General features: G+C 46.8%; 1 protein-coding gene across 2 annotated transcripts in view; it reads left to right on the forward strand.

Annotated features, from left to right (window-relative positions):
- Positions 1 to 20393, forward strand: part of LOC116943659 (TBC1 domain family member 9-like) — a 68811-nt gene that overhangs the window by 26539 nt on the left and 21879 nt on the right. For both annotated transcript variants that reach the window (XM_076067877.1, XM_032956696.2), the window contains exons 3-8: positions 8905 to 9023; positions 9588 to 9807; positions 13138 to 13447; positions 14276 to 14483; positions 15870 to 16100; positions 18487 to 18642. In XM_076067877.1, coding sequence (XP_075923992.1) covers positions 8905 to 9023; positions 9588 to 9807; positions 13138 to 13447; positions 14276 to 14483; positions 15870 to 16100; positions 18487 to 18642 — 1244 coding nt within the window. The remainder of the gene's footprint in view (positions 1 to 8904; positions 9024 to 9587; positions 9808 to 13137; positions 13448 to 14275; positions 14484 to 15869; positions 16101 to 18486; positions 18643 to 20393) is intronic.

Here is a 20393-nt window from a genome sequence, read left to right on the forward strand (position 1 = left end):
TCAGCGTTGATCTGTATACTTTAGCCGTTAATGGTAAAAAAACCACATGGAAACGTGAAGCAAGGATCTTGCTGCTGGTGCCTTTGTTTTATTCTGTTACCCCTATACGTTTCATTGCCTTCAGTAACACATCACAATCTGGGACGTCTCCCTGTGCGAAAATTTGCAATGGAGCACTTCTCATTTCTACTCGTGGCCATGAGCCACTGCTTGGAAATTTCAGATTATTGTGCAGCATCCAGTCTCTCAATAGGACAACTGCTGTTTACTTCTCACAAAGCGTTACTTGTTTTTTTGACCGCGGAGGGATGATGGGCTGAGTCAACTGGGAATTTGCACCCACGACTTTTCGATTCCGATCGGAACGTGGTAAAACTCCGGCTCCACTGGGCTCGATCCTAAGGTTGAATCGAAGCGATCTGAAATGCACACGAAACAGTGTCCCCACAGCAGCTGCATGTTTTTGCTTCGGTATATTGACAATCACAGCGGCAGGAAGCGGCGTTTCTTGTTTGTCAAGCTGCGAGGACTGCCGGGATTGTTTCCTTTGCAAGGTTGCTCCACAGAGCTGCAAGCTGCTCAGCTCCGCTCCGAAAAAGGCGCTGTGAAGGTGCCCTTTGCAGCGGGAGTAGAGGGTTTGGGGTCATTCCGAACGATGGGAGGAAAACATGGGGATGAGTTGTGTCGGTAAAGGGTTAGTAGCGCTTGGCCTCGGAGGCACGCACTATACAAGCAAATAATTGTCTACGAATTGGTTTGCATTGATCTGCACCAGACACATTTATAACCACAGATAAACACCAAGTGTTTGGCTTGGTAATAAATAGATTACTTTAAAAACAGACATGGCCCAATTGAGAACACAATCCTCTTTTTAAGGGAGATCTGGGTTTATCTGATTGGAGAATTATTAAATACGATATACTTTTTAATATCTTTGGTTCTTTCGGTAAAGTCACGTAGAATGAGAATAAAATAATAAAATAAAATAAGACAAAATTCTCACGACGTTTTGGCCACAATGGAGCACTGTCGTCCTGATAGTTCTGTTCTTTCACCTGATGAAGGCTGCTTGTGTTGTGGCCGAAACGTCGTGAGAATTTTATTGTCTTATTTTATTTTATTCTCATTCTACGTGACTTTACCGAAAGAACCAAGGAAGATGAATCCTTGCAGTCACGAAAGCTTTAAATCGAAAGATACTTTTTAATAGTTTGTGTTGACTCAATTGTCAATTTCACTTGCTCCTTTTAGACTGTAAAATATTCGATAATATTTTGCATTACAATGCGGACTGATAGCACGTAGAGATTTATAAGTATTAAAAATGAGAAACAAATGATTTTTTTTTTACATGGGAATTAAGTTTTCCATCTGTATGCAATTGAGGCAAATTTGTAATATTAATTTTCCAAAAGACAATCGCGCAAATACGCAGACTTTACGAACACAGCCTCTAAGGTGGAACAGACCCCGCATTATCATGACTTGATTGTGGCCATTGTATTGAAAATAATGAAATAGACTAATACATTTGAATTTAAATAGCCTTGCCTCTTGAAGGACTCTCCTTTCCTGCGTGCAATGCATGGATGTAATTTTCTGCCGCGTCTACGCATGGGACATTAATGGAGCCTTTATAAGAAGGTGTGTTGCCAAATGCGTTTCAGTGTTACAGACGAATGCAAAATATTATTTTTATACATTTCTAGATTTAATAATGCATATTAATTTTATATACAAGCGCAACCCCCGATTTTTATGAACGTTCGGTTTACGAAATTTCGCATAAATGCGATTGACAAATTATGGACACTTTCTGATTAACGAAATAGAATTTCCACGTTCGCGAAATTTAAACTCGGCACCAGCCATGAGATGAAACAAGAGCCGCCCGGGAGGCTGCGGAATCCATCCACGACAGCGTCATTGTGTCCCTGCAGTGCAACAGTAACGCCTCCACATCGCCTTGACACTCATTCCAACATGCAGCAGATCTTTTGGTGATTTCCCTGAAAATGTAATATTTTTGTTTAAAATTAATAATTCAATCTTTTTCATATTTGTGTTATTTAAAAAAAAATTTGTATTGTGAAAAGTGGCATAGATGTATATTTTAGGTTCGGAGTACAGTTGGAATGTCTGTCCGAAACACATCACGAATTACTTTCTAATCCGCCCCTACTGTGAAACAGGTCTTCGTAGCTCACTGGATTTCTCCAGGATAAATCAAGATTCGATTCTGATTCTATAAAACTAATGGGAAAAGCCTTTCCAATAAATGAAATTTCCTTTTACGTGTGCTTTTTAGAAGAACGCATCCCTTTCATAAATTGAGGGATACCTGTGTGTGTGTGCACATATATATTACACTAGTGGGAAGTACCTGGCATTGCCCGGGCAAAAAAGACACACACACACACATGGAGTTACACACACACACGGAGTTACACACAAATCGACTCGCACACAGACACATCGACTTACACACGAACATCGACTCACATGAACACAAGGACTTAGACACACACATTATTTTAATATTTACCAACTTAATTTTAAAATATTAGTTGTCCACACACACCACGCACACACATCGACTGACACACGCACACATCGACTGACACACGCACATATCGACTCACGCACACACATGGACCTGTCACACACAGCGACTTATACGCGCACACACGGACGTACACACACACACATCGTCGCAGACACGCACATTGACTCACACGCACACAAGAACTTAGACACACACATTATTATTTAAATATTTCCAAACCGATTTTTTAAATATTAGTTTTCTATCTACGTGAGTTTAGCGAAAGAAGCAATAAAATAGTACTTAACATTGCCGTGGTGAGGCCTAGTCCCGTGCAGAGCCCCCGATCTCACCTAGATTGCCCAGCCTGCCGAGGTGGCACCTTGGCAGGCTGGGGCTGGGCTGCTACCCCCCCCCCACCCACGATCCCCCCGCCCACTCTGCAGTAATATCTACGGCCTATAGTAGTAGCGTCTACTGACTCTATAGTAGTAACTGCACGCATTGGGGTGGGGGGGAGAAGAGGACATCACAGTGTGAAGAATTTACCTCAGCGTTTTGTGTATTTTTGTTTACATTTCTAACGCGAATGAGAATCCCCTCCCCCTCCACCGATGGCGTGTGTGTGTGTTGCTAGGGGCAACCCCCGGTCAGCGCTTCGCGCATGCGCAAATGCGTGCTGTGTCGCTCGCGGAGTGGCGTGAGGAAATAATGAAACAATGAAAATATGGGACTCAATTGTTTATTTAACTACTTTAAAGTTGACAGATGGGAAAACGGAATAACGCTGGCTCGCCCACGGGGCTTATGGCGTGGTACCTGGCTACATTTTTTTGTACGTAAACCCCACGGCTTGTGAGCCAAATCCTTCGCAAGTTGCGTCGACAGACAGAGAAACAGACAGACAGACAAAAAATGCGGGAAGTACCCGGCGTTGCCCGGGCAAAAAATATATTTCAAAACTTATATCCATACACAGATAGTAAGCTATTGTGAAAGCCCGGCAGGCCGTTTGTCCATTTCTCCACAAACAAAATTATAAGGGGCTTGTAGAAGTCCAAAAGTTATCGAAAGTGGGGGGTAAATAGTTGATATAAAAGGTTTCCGAAAACTGTCGCCTCCCCCCCCTACTTCAAAAATATTTTTACCCCGCGTAGGTTTATATACAGCGAGGGAAAGAAGTATTTGATCCCCTGCTGATTTTGTACGTTTTCCTACTGACAAAGAAATGATCAGTCTATAATTTTAATGGTAGGTTTATTTTAACAGTGAGAGACAGAATGACAACAAAAAACATCCTTAAAAACGCATGTCAAAAATGTTATAAATTGATTTGCATTTTAATGAGGGAAATAAGTATTTGACCCCCTCTCAATCAGAAAGATTTCTGGCTCCCAGGTGTCTTTTATACAGGTAACAAGCTGAGATTAGGAGCACACTCTTAAAGGGAGTGCTCCTAATCTCAGCTTGTTACCTGTATAAAAGACACCTGTCCACAGAAGCAATCAATCAATCAGATTCCAAACTCTCCACCATGGCCAAGACCAAAGAGCTCTCCAAGAATGTCAGGGACAAGATTGTAGACCTACACAAGGCTGGAATGGGCTACAAGACCATTGCCAAGCAGCTTGGTGAGAAGGTGACAACAGTTGGTGCGATTATTCGCAAATGGAAGAAACACAAAAGAACTGTCAATCTCCCTCGGCCTGGGGCTCCATGCAAGATCTCACCTCGTGGAGTTGCAATGATCATGAGAACGGTGAGGAATCAGCCCAGAACTAGACGGGAGGATCTTGTCAATGATCTCAAGGCAGCTGGGACCATAGTCACCAAGAAAACAATTAGTAACACACTTCGCCGTGAAGGACTGAAATCCTACAGCGCCCGCAAGGTCCCCCTGCTCAAGAAAGGACATATACATGCCCGTCTGAAGTTTGCCAATGAACATCTGAATGATTCAAAGGACAACTGGGTGAAAGTGTTGTGGTCAGATGAGACCAAAATGGAGTTCTTTGGCATCAACTCAACTCGCCGTGTTTGGAGGAGGAGGAATGCTGCCTATGACCCCAAGAACACCATCCCCACCGTCAAACATGGAGGTGGAAACATTATGCTTTGGGGGTGTTTTTCTGCTCAGGGGACAGGGCAACTTCACCGCATCAAAGGGACGATGGACAGGACCATGTACCGTCAAATCTTGGATGAGAACCTCCTTCCCTCAGCGAGCGCATTGAAAATGGGTCGTGGATGGGTATTCCAGCATGACAATGACCCAAAACACACGGCCAAGGCAACAAAGGAGTGGCTCAAGAGGAAGCACATTAAGGTCCTGGAGTGGCCTAGCCAGTCTCTCGACCTTAATCCCATAGAAAATCTGTGGAGGGAGCTGAAGGTTTGAGTTGCCAAACGTCAGCCTCGAAACCTTAATGACTTGGAGAAGATCTGCAAAGAGGAGTGGGACAAAATCCCTCCTGAGATGTGTGCAAACCTGGTGGCCAACTACAGTAAACATCTGACCTCTGTGATTGCCAACAAGGGTTTTGCCACCAAGTACTAAGTCATGTTTTGCAGAGGGGTCAAATACTTATTTTCCTCATTAAAATGCAAATCAATTTATAACATTTTTGACATGCGTTTTTCTGGATTTGTTTGTTGTTATTCTGTCTCTCACTGTTCAAATAAACCTACCTTTAAAATTATAGACTGATCATTTCTTTGTCAGTGGGCAAACGTACAAAATCAGCAGGGGATCAAATACTTTTTTCCCTCACTGTATACGCGCACGCCCTACAGACAAGAGAGCAAGTAGTATTGTAGTATTTACTGACCGTAGTGGTATATATTGACTGTTTTTGTATCTACTAACTCTATATAGCAGTGTCTAGCAACTGGATAGCAGTATCTACTATCACTACTGCAGTGCATACTGACTGTGGTGGTACCTGGTTTAAACTACAGCAGTGCATACTGACTGGTGGCACCTGCTATGACTACAGCAGTGCATACCGACTTGGGTGGTAACCTGCTATCATTACAGCAGTGCATATTGACTGTGGTGGTCCCTGCTATGACTACAGCAGTGCATACAGACTTTGGTGGTACCTGCTTTAACTACAGCAGTGCATAGTGACTGTGGTGGTACCTGCTATGATTTCAGCAGTGCATACTGACTGGTGGTACCTGCTATCACTACAGCAGTCCATACTGTGGTGGTTCCTGCTGTAACTACATCAGTGCATACTGACTGTGGTGGTTTCTTCTATGACAACAGCAGTGCATACCAACTGTGGTAGTTACTTGCTATGATTACAGCAGTGCCTACTGTGGTGGTCCCTGCTATGATTAAAGCAGTGCATACTGACTGGTGGTACCTGCTATGATTACAGCAGTGCATACTGACTGTGATGGTACCTGCTATGATTACAGCAGTGCATACTGCCTGTGGTGGTACCTGCTATGATTACAGCAGTGCATACTGACTGTGGTGGTACCTGCTATGATTACAGCAGTGCATACTGAATGTGGTGGTACCTGCTTTAACTACAGCAGTGCATACCGACTTTGGTGGTACCTGCTTTCACAACAGCAGTGCATACCGACGTATGGACGGACAGACAAAAAATGGCGTTTATCTAGGTAAGATTCAAAAACAAGAGGAGACCACACATTTGTCACCAACACAGTATGTGGCAGACTGACACTCGCAAGGGCATGGCTTTATCCATCGTACCGTCAGTGTACCACGTGCTCTGCTCCTGCCAGACTTACGGTTTATTATTTTTAAAATGTATTTGTCCAAAATAAACGTGCAAAAAGTGTGGTTGAAGTTTTCTACCAGAATTATTTTCCTTTACATAGAAATAAAACATTTAATAGCTTTTTTTGTGAACCCTTTATGGCTCTCCATCTTCGTGGAGATGGAAAAACGCAATACTTTCGTCAATAACACTGCCTTAAAATGTAGCACGGTTGGCTACGTTCGGTGCGAAAGAAGTTAAACATACACACAACATGTAACGAAGGTGAAGTTTTGGGCAATGGCCCTTGTTCGTAGCACACAGAGGCCAGAGAAGTGGAGTGTCTTCAAGAAGGTTGGCTGCAAAACAGAATGGAATCTAGAGCTGACATTTAGTCAAATGCCGCACAGTTATTCATTATACTTCAATTTTTTAAAGTAATTTTGTTTTTTTAACCAGGTAAGAACTTAAGGGACAAAGATAGTCTCATTTTCAAGACTGACCTGGGTCACCAAAATGAGAGTCGCAATAATGTACAATAATTAATAGCAACAGAAATCAAACCAAACATAGGTCGAAAAAAATGCTTCCTTAAAAGAGAAATCAAAACTTGGATGAAAAGATTAATTACATTTAAAATACAATAAAGGGCAGGGGAATTTGGAAAAAAAATACTGAGCTATGCTCCCTTTTGTAATGGGTTCAATTGAGGCGCACACTTAACCTGGAGGCAACACTCTATTAACAACGTAACAGACAACTTGAACACTATATTTCAGGTGGTGACCACCGTTCCTATTTTAACTAACACTCGGAGGGATACTATATAACATGACCAGGGCAGGTTAGCTGGCTGCCTCGTCACAAACGAAGATCGGATACTCGAGGACCCTTGATGGCATTTTTATTCCCGGAGTTGAACGGCTACGCTCTCTGTTCGCGCCCGGCTTATAACTGCTGCGGCGTGGCCGGCTCCGCCCTCGGCCACGCCCCCCTTCCCGATCCTTCAGCAAGGTCTGGGTCCCTTACCACGTGACCACCAAGCCCCCACCTGGGGGTCCCTGGCCCCCCTTTGTCCGGTCACGTGCCCGATCGGGCTCACGCAGGGTGTCCCGGCCTGACGCGACCTCGGTGACACCCCACCTACAGTACCCGTACTGTCTCATCACAGTAGTGACGTCATATGTCACTACACTTGTATCTCACCAGGCGAAGGAACCCTCCTTTAGCTTTTCAGACCACTGCAAAACATTTTTTTGTGAGTGAGCACCTACTAAAGCATGGTATTGCACATGGTCGGGTGGTGTAGCCCACACTTTGCCCAACCATTGTGATGTTTTCCATTGTGATGTTCACACAATGCACTGGGTACTCCAGGGCGAATTGACAAAGAGCAAGGCTAAGGAGAAATACAAATGATTCGTAATTGAACCCTGGTTGTCGGAATCACCAATGTATTTCCATTTGCGTGCACACAGAGACAAAGATCCCCTGTGTAGGGGAGTAGTGGGTGACGTCACGTCACGCTTGCCCTCGGAGAGTGGCGTCGCAGAACGTGACGTCAGGCGGACCCTGGGGGGACGGTGACGTCATGCCCCAGGGGGGTATTTAAAGGGGGACGCGGGGATGTAACGGGGGTCGTCGGGGGTAGGAGTGGGGACTCAGGGGAGCTGATCCTCACCCGAGGCTAGGGGAGGCCACTCTGCCCAACGGGCCGAGGTTGGGGTTGTAGGGAATCTGGGTACCCCTGTCCCCTGGGGAGTTATCGCTAGGGGGCTGGGTAGGCGTAAGCCCCTAAACACACTTTGGCGTAAGCCCCTAATAAACGTGGCGCGAGCCCCTAACAGCAACCTGCCTCGGAGTCGTCATACGCCGCAACACCTGTATAGGGAAGACAAACTTTTCGGGGGAAGTGCTGTTTGCGAACACTGAATGAAGCCTGGCACGCCACCCGACGGGGTGGGTGGCCAGCACCACGCCCGGTCGCCTTCGTCTCCCTAGTGGCGATGTTTACATACTGCACCAGGTACTCAATTTGAGGCTGAGTTTACCTAGGGGAGGCCCAGGACCAGTACAGATAATCGTCACTGGTGTTGGCTGTGAGTGGGAATGTAACTTGGGTGGCTGGTTTCAGAGCACAGAGTGATAACCACTGCACTACTGCTCCCCCTCCCCCTTCACATGCACGCTAAGACAGATCCCCCTGTATAGCCTTAAGAGACTGTTGGGACATGTGCTGTTAGCGAGCACCTATCAAGGCCAGCACAGCACACAAGGGGGTGGGTGGCCAGACCCACGCACGGCTACCTTTTTCTCCCCAGTGGAGATGTTTACACACCGCACCAGGTACTCATTTGAGGCTAAGTCGACCTAGGGTAGGCCCAGAATCACTTCAGATAATCGTCACTGGTGTTGGCCGTGAGCGGGAATCAAACTCGGTTTGTAGGGTTCGCAGCGCAGCGCACTAACCACTGCACGACCGCTCACCCTCTGCGCCCATCCACTGTCACAGGCACACTCGCGCATGCACACACACACACAGGGGGGATTCGCTTTTCCTTCTGTCATGTGGCCTTGAGAGGGTGACAACAGCAGCGCGTGGCATGCGGGTGAGCGCAGGCACGAGCAAGGAGGAGATCGAAGAGCACTGGCAGTGGCTGGAGGTCAACCTCCTGCATATCCTGCCCGTGTTTGAGAGCGACGGGGACATCACCGACTTTGTCCTTGGAAAAATAAAGGTGTGTGGTGGCGTGCGTGTGGATTTGCGCGAGTGAGTGGATCAGGGGTGCGGCGGTTATTTGTCTTCTACTATGCGAGTGGCCAGTTATACATGGGATGAACATTTTAATTTGGAGTTCTCACAGCTAGCAGCGCACCACCCTGTGTCAGAACATGGTCGTGGATGATGACGTCACATTACTTCTTCTGAAGTCACTTCGGGAGGCCTCGTTTATTCACCCCCAGGGGATCTCTGTTAAGTGTCATTGCCGCAAGTCAAGAGTAATTCGTTATTTTTCAGAGCTGGAATAACCTGTATTGAGTAAAAAAGAATATATTTAATGAGCGATTTTTAGATCTACTCGGCACATCATGAAGATAGTACCTGGCAGTCCTGCTTGACTGATAATAACCAAGGAGACAATTTTGATATAGTAGTTAACAAACCTTTAACGTGGTCATGCCCAGCCATGAGGCTGCATTTACCGTAGCCGGAACCAATCCTTACATTCAAATTAAATCTGGCTTCGCTTTGTCCCTCGCCAATCTGTGCGCCCCCGCACACACAACATGTTGGCCGACAGGGGATCATTGCGGAGGAGATGAAGGGCGAGGGAGACGGTGCCGAGCGCACGCGCGGGGAGGCGCTGGTCCGCTTCCGCAAGTTCTTTGCAGCGCCCAGCACCGAGCTGCTCGTAGTCGCCGTGTCGTGCAGCTACTGGAAGGGGCGCATGCCGCGCCAGGGCTGGCTCTACCTCAGCGTCAACCACGCCTGCTTCTACTCCGTGCTGCTCGGCAAGGAAGGTAGGGCTTTGGCGGCGAGAGGGCCTAGCGATGCCGGCCCAACCCCTCGTGCCAGAGGGGGCACGCGGTCGCCGCTCGTTGAAGAGGTTTGTGGCACGAGCCGAGCAGGCTGCTTTGGTTATTACTGCGGGTGTAATAGCTGTGATAATACTGTGCGCCGTCCACTCCCACGGTGGACGTTAAAATATCCCCTGACATCATTTGCAAGAGGAGGCCCATTGTGTGCCAGCGTCCTAAATTTTCCAAACTTTAAAATTACTTTATTGGGATTAAACGTCGCAAAAATCGCCCTCTACTGGCAGACTTATGCCCCAGGTCACTCTAGCAAATGAGACTTTCCTGGTCTCTTGAGTTCTCGCCTAGTTTAATGAATAAACTTTGACGTGAATCTTGGTGCTTGTTCTATCAAGTATTGTTTCAACGGTGGCCCACGTGGAGCGGTGATTGGAGTGTTCGTCATCCTTACCCCATCTTGCCTTAGTTCCTCCGTCGTTAATAAATGAGTACAACTTGGTGGGAAATCAACAATGGTTGTCATGTGGAGATTCTGGTCATTCATGGGGAATGTGAAATTTCCACTGTTGGCTTCAGGTCACAAAGGAGACGAGCGCCACTACAAGTCTTCCTTTTTCTGTCTCATCACTATAATTCTGCTGGCACCGTTCGCCTAATTGTGGTGTTGGAATGTAATTTTTTTGTAATGTGCAGAAGTACTAAGTATTTGATTCTCAGGTACAGGAATCGATGCATGTTTCAAAAGCGGAAGGATCGGGTTTTACTCTGAACTGCTGTGCATCGTTCAGGCCATGATTCACTCCTGTCAATTTTAAAGCAATCTTTAATGGCAAATGGCAATTAATAAATGTCCCCACAAGACCCAACCTAAAAAATCCGGGACGGTCAACTCTGCTTGATGTCCTATTGACAAATGCCCCTCACAATTTCGCACTGACTGGTGTTCTGGGTAATAACCTTAGTGATCACTCTTTCATTTTTGGGGTGAGATCATCAGCCAGACCCAAAGCCCCCCCTAAATTGGTTGAGAAGCACGCTGAGACACTTCAGCACTCAGGCATTTACTAATGATGTGCGTCACTCGGACATTGACAAGGTCTGTGATATCCCCAACCTGACTACGGCTTGGGAGACCTTCAGGTACACTCTCCAAATTCTTAACAAACATGCTCCGTTGGTTAGATTTAAAACTAAAGGCAACCGCCCACCATGGTATGATCCTTTGATTACAAAGCTCATGAAAACTAGGGACAAGGCTTGGGCATGTGCTCAGAAAAGTAATTTGGTAAATGACTGGCTAGAGTACAGGATTTTAAGGAATAGATGGGTCAAAAAAATACGGCATGCAAAAAATGCCTACTTTTCCTCCACTCTTCTGGAATCACATGGAAATGCCAGGATTTTTTGGAAAACAATCAAATGTATCGAAAAGGCATCCAAAACAGACAATCTGCCCGTTGAGGTAAACTGAAATGGGGAATATTTCTCAGATCCCCAAAAAATAGTTGACAATTTTAACCTTCATTTTTCTGAAGCTGGTAATCTTTTTGATAATGTATTGGGAGTCACCCCTGCTCATGCAAATTCCTACACCCCTGTCCAAACATTAAACGAATTTAGTTTCCAGCCAATCCACGAAAGTAATATTCTGAAACAGCTGTCCTACCTCAAAGGGTCCTCCTTTACCGGAGCAGATAGTTGGTCACTTAATATACAAACCTATAGCCCATATTTTCAACCTGTCCATCAAAGAAACATCAGTTCCTCTAGAATGGAAACATTCCTATGTCCGTCCACTTCACAAAGGGGGCCCTAAAGATGATCCCAATAACTACCCACCTATCTCAATTTTGTCCCCATTGATGAATTTTTTTGAAAAATTATTGAACTACCAAATTAGCAGTTTCCTGTCCACTAACAATCTACTACATCTAAAACAATCTGGGTTCCGAAAAAAATACAGCACCACATCTGCTGCATTAGACTCTCTGAATCAAATTTACAGTAGCCTTGATAATAAGCAGTACTGTGTCTGGCTTTTTCTAGACCTGTCCAAAGCTTTTGATACAAACCCCACACGCACAATCGCTGTCCAGCAGCATCAGGAGCTGAAGCTCCTGCTATTGATACCCCCAGGGTCTGGAATGCTTTTGCCAATAAACTGCAACTTGAATCGCTACCAATGAGATCTTCTCTCAAAACAGCTCTAGAGGAGTTGTACACCCCTAGCTGCCACTGCTATTCAGTGGCCTAAAATAAAATGTTTCACTCCGGATGACCGCTGAAAAGTATTATTTGTATTTTGATTTAGTGTGCTGATCTTAAAGGTGCATTGAAAAATGTGATACTCCGACTGATGCTCCTGTTGTTTGTGGAGTGACTCATGCAGCCAGCTGTGGCTCTAGGGTTTTGTGTTACATGTTATTTATGTAGTTTATTGTTAAAAATTCGATCACAGTTCCTATGATCACTGTTACATTGCATTTATGGCTTTATTTTGGTGATTTATAAAAGTTTTTTGTTTTGGCCATGTTTTTGTTTATTGTAGTACGGAGTTAGACTGATGGCCTTAATCTAAGTTTTCTTGTTGTTGTTTGACTTGCATCCCACTGGGATTTTTGCACACAGCGTTGGTGTACGGTGCTATTTCAGGAATATGTTTGATGTTTTTTCCTGGATTTTCTGTTTGCACATGCACAAAGTCACTTGAAGATGTTTTCTTGTTCGTGTTTTAGTTTTTTTGTTTGTTGCGGTTGCACCCGGTTCAAGAGCTGAATGGCTCACAGGGCTATACCAAATAAATGAAACTATGAAACTAATGAAAACTATGAACCATAAGCGGCCATGGCAATTTGGTGGCCAATAGAATTGAGTGACCGAGTTCTCTCTTGCCAACGCAAAGAGGACTTTGTTCGAAAGTGTTGCTTAAAAGTTATCGGTCAACAGATTGGGCATTAGTCTATTGCTCAAATTAATTTGCTCAGAGGCCCACCATGGCCCACCATGGCCCACCATGGCCCACCACACCACTGAGTTGAGGCCGCCATTTCATAGCTAAACAGGATTCTGACGTCAGGCAGTCATGTGACCTCGTGTGTGTGATCCGATTCGGAGTCGCCTTCCCAACTTCCCACGAGGGCGAACTGATGAGCGTTACTTAGATAATCGGGCAATTCGGCATTTATAGATCGCAAATGCTGCGGCGACCGTTGCCGTCGACGCTTTCCGCCTCCGATCGCACCCTTCAAACCTGCCCCGGTGGTTCAAGGCCGTCGGCATTGCCCCCTCGGCGCGTGTTTGTACCTGCGCCCACAGCCAAGCTGGCGATCCCGTGGGTGGACGTGGTGCGTCTGGAGAAGAAGGGCTCTGCCCCATTCCCGGAGGCCGTCGTGCTGACGACGCGGCACGTGCAGCACAACTTCTCAATGTTCCTCAACGTGGCCGAGACGCACGTGCTCATGGAGCGGCTGGCCGACGCCGCCGTGCGCCGCCTGCTAGACGGGGAGCGCGTGGAGCTGGGCGACGACGAGCGCGACGGTGCGCCAACAACGTCTCCAGCAGCGGCGCAGCCGGGCGCCGTCGGCGACAGCCCCGGCAAGCGCGGCGGGGCCACGGCGCTAAAACGGTGCCTGAACTAAAGAATGCTCAGCTCAGCCACTCGCTCATCCAGACGTGATGACAGCGTTTTACACATCTTCACTTTTTGCACGGCAATATTCGCCGCTGCACAAAATCACTTCTGAGCACTTTTTTTATTGGTCCACGAGCAGCCCATAGATAATTGTCACTGGAGAATTTGTCATTGCGATACGGCATAACGAATGTTCAACTACGCACACATTCGCACGCGTACATCTTCACACCACGTGCCTGCAGCGGTACGAGGAACAATCAACAAATCCGTGGCCCGCAGGAGTGGTGTACTCCAGTGGAATGTAAACCACAGACTATTCATTCACCGCTTGTATGTAATGACAGTATATATAGTAAACATGCTCGTAGAGGTACGCTTATATTGTGCGATTTTTGTTTTGTTTTACAGCAGACGTCCGCTAACTCATTGATGTCATATCCAGAATTGCGAAATTCAGAATGGAATAGCCATTTGTGGGATTCGACCACTAGTCGCGGTGGTATCGTGCAGTACTAGTTATGCACATTCAACCGCACCTCTGTGTCTACGCACTTCTTCTGATGCTGAGTAATCGGGTCACGACTTAAATCCATGCTCCGGCAGCTTTGGGCTGCACGACGCTCTGAAAGTGATTTATCTGTGTCCTGGCTGGCAGCGAAGCCTTAAGTTTACGAATTGGCTCCGCTCCAGTCGCGATTCGTTCAGCCTGTGCTCCTTGCAGCGAGACTCAATCCCGTGTGTGTGTGTGTTTCGCCGGTGGCGGTTTCGAGGGCCGAGCCTCCCGCGGTAAACGTCGTCCATCTGTTCTCTCGCGTGCAGTGAGCTGATCGGCCGTGCGCAGAGCGCTCGCTTCAGGGCGCAGTTCCGACTCCCGCGGTCGGAACAGCTGGAGGTGGAAGGCGACTGCACCGTGTGGCTGCCCTCGGACAAGTCTCACGTGTCCGGCCGCCTGCACGCCTCGCAGAGCTACATCTGCTTCGCCAGCCGCGACGACAGCATCTGCACCATCGTCGTGCCGTTCCTGGAGGCGGGTGATGTCACGGCTGCCCGCTCGGCTCGCTCACTCGCTTGTTCACTCGTACCCTCGTGCGTCAAGGGATTGTTAATTCGCTCGCACATTTGCCAATTCGTCTACTTATTCACCTCCTCTCCCACCCCCCCCCCCCTCCCCCCAATTATTCCCTCACTAGCTGAAAATGCCCACTTACTCGCTTGTCATCCTGTAGGGCAGTGACCTTCATTGCAAGGCCCACAGGCCACTGGCGATCTCTGATGGTCTTTAGTGCGGCCCCACTAACGTGCGGCCCCCGACAGTACACAAAAGTGAAAACACCCCCCATTATCGTGCTGTCAAACCCCTATGGTTTCAAATGTGTGTGGCGGCACTCGCACTGATGATGTCTTATCGGCGAAAGTGGCCCCCCTCTGAAAGTTTGTGAAGATTACTACTGTAGGGCTTTTAACGTGGCAGTACAATAAAGTGGGTTTTGAGGACATGTACTTATGTACTCATGTGGTGCATGATTGTTCTGTTGGCACAACAAGAAAGGTACTGTTCAAGGAATTGTCGGAGCATCCCGAGCAGGACTAATGGTGGACTTGAGGCGCAAGACCTTGCAAGCAGTTATTCCTGTTTGTAGATTTACTTTAGGTTTGCAACATGCTGACAATTAAAAAAAAAAACGGAATACTTGTTTAACTTTCACTGAATCTATGCAATGTTAACAATCCAAACCTGAGTCTAAATTAAAAGTCGTGTTTTCACTCGGTGTGTGAAGGCAAGCCGACTTCTCGTCTTCTCTCGGTGTGCCTGGACAAGTTGTATACATTCCACATTCCAATATCAGGGGCCAATCTCTACAACCTGTCGCCAGGCGTTATCAATCGAGTCGTGGAATGAACGCGGGCAGAATTTACTTCCCTGATTGGAATTGGGGCTCGATGTCACAATTGAGCCATGCATGATGGCACACACCTGTAAATCCAGCGCTTTGGAAACAAGCGTTGGTAGATAATATAGATTGTCTTCACGGCAACCAACTGGGCTGTACGGCGGGGCCAGCAGGTGACAGGGGCAGCAAGTTGGTTCATGAAGCCATCTCTGCGGAACTTTGGGTCATCCCATGCTCATGTGGGTTCTCACCACGTTGCTTTGGCCGCTCGCACGTGAAACACTCCGTTGAATTGAATTGACCAAAAACGCCAATTCAAGAGCCCCCCTGAAAAAGTATTGACACCGATTGAGGCTTTTCCGTATTCGTAAATGACTTCATCATTTTCAAGTTTCGGGGGCTCCAATTTCATTGCCCCCCGCGTAGGCTAGTCATTGCAAGTGCGGTGGCTCATCGAAACTGCGAAAGGGGTTAACGTTTTAACTCTCGTTACGACGGTGGGGTGGGTGGTGCGCGCGCAGGTGGTCGTCATAGAGGCCGCCACCAGCTCCAGCGTGCTGCCCAACGCGCTGGCTGTGAGCACGCAGAACCGCCTTACATTCCTGTTCGCCCACGTGCGCGAGCGCGACTCGCTGCTGCTGCACCTGCGGCAGGCGCTCGTGCGAGCCCGGCTGCGGAGCGTCGTGCGCTCGCGCTGCGGCGACGGCGACGGCGACGACGACGACGACGACCGCTGCAAATCCGTCTGGGAGGTGAGTGCCGTTGCCGCCACTGATGTCGCCGCCGCTGATACCGCCACGGCTGATGCTGCCACCGTTGCTTCCGCGGTTTCTGTACAGTCTGTTCTCGTTTCACGCAATAGTTGCGTTCCTGAAGGCAACCGCGTTCTAATAAATAATCTGTGATGAAACACTGCCCGCGATAACACGTGAGATGCGTGTGCAGGCTGAACAATGCCTGAGGAGCGCGGGTGGCATCTAGCAGCATTCATCAGCATCCCGCCTTGTGTGATGCTGCACTGAGGCGGCCGCACAACCGCTTATTCCTACTCGCGCGACGTAGGTCCGTTAATTCAAATGGCGCGATATCCAATTTGCATCCGCGTGGTGAAAAATGTGTTCTCTAAATACATTAATTGCATTTTATCCAATTCGCGTTATGAAAGCATGCGCGCAGTATAGGAGAACAGACTCTATATGTTGAGCTTCATTCACACGCACTTAGCCAACCGTGCTAATCGGAAGTGTGGAGGAAGGACACCGAGCCTAAACACAAAAATCAAACGATGGATCCGGCGCCGCGGAGTCGAGTTTCAGGAGACTTTTACTTGAACAATTCAAGGGCCCTTGCCTGTAAACGTACGGTGATTGACCCAGCGTTGGTTCAGGCAAACCTGACTGCTGACGAGACACTCGAGTGTCAAATAGCGGTGCGACTTTTGCTTGTGTTGAACCAATGAAGCTGAAATTAGGGCTGTGATGGAATGTAAAAAAATAACGTTTCATTGAAGGGGCAGGAGGCGCATTGTCAACCCTTGTATTGTGTTATTTCGAATTCAAGGAGTCACCGTCGCTCTGGAATAACGCCTGTTGGAGCACTGCATCTGGCTCCTCAAGTTGAGCAAGTTCCTGGTCTCATCTCAGTGAATGAACAAAACAAATCCCGAATAAACATTTGGTTGTTTTTTTTGTTTACACACAGACTCAAAGTTTTGCTTTGTTTGCAAGGCACATAATCAGAACCTTTGATTATCCTGGTGAAATCCGATGAGCTATGAAGCTCTTTTTCACAGATGTCCAATCGGAGCTGGTCATAAAATTATAACAAACAATTAAAACGAAAGGAGTTCAAAGTATGGTAAATGTAAGCAAATCACTATAAATACACAACCTTATAACTCTACTTTTTTATTTTACCAGGTAAAGCCCACTGAGCAATTAGTTATTTTTGAGAAGCGATGTGGCCACAAATGATACTTCAACTAAGTGGCTTATCACGAGAAATTTATAGCAGCCAAATAACGAAAGAGACCTGGGAAGTAATTTTGGGATGTCACCATGTTTGCGAATATTCTAAAACATGGTATGCGGTGTTTTTTTTCCTATCAAGGGACCAAATCAATACATGGTACACAGCATGGGCTGCCCAAAAGTGCTACTCTGTTTATTGAAACACAGAGGGATGAAGTGTTGAGTCAACCCCCTCCAACGGGTGTTTGAACTCGCATCCTTCCAATTCGGAGTCGTGTCGTTATCTTCCAACGAAACTCCTAACTGCTCCATTGACATGATGCAGTGATGTGGATGAAAGTGAGTTCAATCTGGTTTTAGTGAGAAAACTATTTCACTTGGCCCGTACTTTAACCTACCAGCATGAATCTACCATATGTATACCGTGCTCCTGTTTTATTGCCGAGTGGGTAGAGGCTGTGAAACCCATGGTGAAATTTGTTACAGTCTAAACCCCATGCCAAAATATTTCTGTTCTAGTGTGCTCACAAATGACCTTTTATCATCAGTTACAAAGCACTGCAAGCTACTCCTCGCCAGGATACAATGCAAATAGGATTTGGCCACAGTTTGAGCCGTATATAGCTCAAACTTGTGGGATCTGACAGAAGGAACTAAGCTGTAGCCAGGTGTAGTATCAGTCATGTTTATGGCTATGATGACATTTGTATCTTGACTTGGTGATGGCTCACTAACCATATTGCTAAGTTGGAAGTTCCCCTATCTGTGAACTTGTAAACTGACTCGCAGTCCCCAGCGAACCTGTTGGTGAGATGTTAACTACCTCGCCTGGTATGCAGGAGGTTGTGAGTTCGATTCCGACATTGACGGATGCATATTTGGAGTTTGCATGTTCTTCCTGTGGTTGCGTGGATTTTTCTCTGGGTCCTCCGGGGTTTCCCTCCACATTTAAAATCAACATGTTTATAGCATTTTGCTGCTTTAAATTTGCACGTGATAAGCCACTTCGTTTGGGCTATCGTTTGTGACGCAAGTTGCTTCTGAAAAAGAGCTATATAGCTCAGTGGGCCTTACCGAGTAAAGTAAAATTAGTTTAGTTTATAGTCTGTCTCATGCGGTGTCTTCCGCGATCAAGTGTTACTGCCGTCCTGCTTGAAATATCCGATAGGTAATTCCGTGCGAGAGCAACAGCCGCGACGAGGAGGTGGCAGGACACGAGCCACGTGGGTCTGAGAAAACCAACGGCGCCGTGAGCTTCACAGGGACACAGCCGCTCCTCAACGTCTTCTATCAAGGTGGCTTCGAGGAGCCCAATATAAAACTGGTACGCAATCTCTGCTTTAAAATGGGAAAGTTGCTCGCAAGAAGATGGCGAGATGTTAACTCCCTCGCCTGGTAAACGGGAGTTTGTGCATTCGATTCTGACCCCGACGCCTGCTGTATATTTGGAGTGTGCGTCTTCTTCCTGTGATCTCGTGGATTTTTCTCCGCGTTCTCCGGATTTTCCCTCCACAGTTAGAAACATTGTGTTTAGGATATTTGGCACCTCTAAATGTCCACGTGATAAGCCACTTAGTTGAGCTATCATTTGTTGCCATTTCGCTTCTGAAAAAGAGCTTTCTAGCTCAGTGGGCCTTAACTGGTGAAATAAAAATAGTTTAGTGTATAGTTTACTAATACTACATCTAGGCTTGCAACACAACATGCAATGCAAGCATTGTCTTCTATTATTGATCACCGCGGGGTAGCGGCTTACAGAACAAAACAGTATGGTGGAACACGATATCAAGGACCACGAGTGGAGTTGAGTGCTTGTTTAAGAAGATGTTACGTCATTTAGATGTTTGTATTCGCTTTGCTAAAAGCAATATTTTCTGTCTCTACAGTTTGTAGTTGCAGAACAAGGAAGCCTAGACAACTGACATTACAGAAGTGGCTCTGGTTGCTGTGGCATTGCTTTCTGTGAACTGGCAACCGATAAGGATGTTCAGCTCCGTCATGCCGTGCCTCATTAGTTGATGAGCACTTCCTGCCAATGCCCAAGTGATGTAATTACACTGGTGTCTAATGGTTAGGCGAGATGAGATAATTTTAATGAAATATACCAACAGTGCTGATGTTGAATTGTTACCTCTGAGTCTCCCCACAATTGTCTGCAATGTTAAGTTTTCATTGCACAGGTTTAACTAATGGACATATTAGTGTCTTGGCTTTCAATGTGTCCAGCGCATACTCCGTGGGACAATCAATTGGCAGGGTGTAGCTTATCTTTGTCAGTGTGTTCTAACAGGAGATTGAGTTCTTTACCGATGCCGATAATCAAAAGTGGTTTTCCCAATGGAGAAGAGGCCGCAGGCGGACAAGAGTGAAATATTCACCACCATTTGTTTCAGCAACAAAAACACAACAACTTGGCCCACACTGCAACCCACCTAAGATGGATAAAGTAAGAGGCTTCCAGAGCCAAGCTTCGTGAGGCTATGAAAAGGAATGTTCCAACGTGCAGTGAGTTGGCTGCATGCTGCACGGATTGAGATGCGTTTTCAAAGTGTGTAGACCACGTCATAGAGATCGGACGGACTCCTGGAATACCATTTAAAAGAAGGAATGCGGCGGTAGCTGTCGTAGGGACACGGAGGTAACTGATGAAGTGATGAGATAATGGTTTCCGTGACAATATCAGGTCGATGTGTCATCTTGCTCATCTTCATTGGCAGCCTTGAGCCAGTGGTGTACATCGCACATCCCCTTAATAATTTTTACACGGTCTTTGCACAGGACATAAGGGGTGCCACGGTGGCGAGCTGTTAACTACCTCGCCTGGTATGTAGGAGGTTGTGAGTTCGATCCCGACCCTGACGCCTGCTGTATATTCGAAGTTTGCGTGTTCTCCCCGTGGCCTCGTGGATTTTTCTCTCGGCTCCTCCGGTTTTTCCCTCCGCATTTAGAAACATGCGTTTTTGAGTATTTGGCTGCTATAAATTGTCACTTCATTGAGCTTTCATTTGTGGCCAGGACACTTCTGAAAAAGAGGTATATAGCTTCTGGGGCCTTACCTCGTAAAGTAAAAAAAAG

The sequence above is a fragment of the Petromyzon marinus genome, chromosome 18 (assembly GCF_048934315.1).
Source record: "Petromyzon marinus isolate PM22_M1 ecotype Great Lakes invasive population chromosome 18, UKy_Petmar_22M1.pri1.0, whole genome shotgun sequence".
NCBI lineage: Eukaryota > Metazoa > Chordata > Hyperoartia > Petromyzontiformes > Petromyzontidae > Petromyzon > Petromyzon marinus.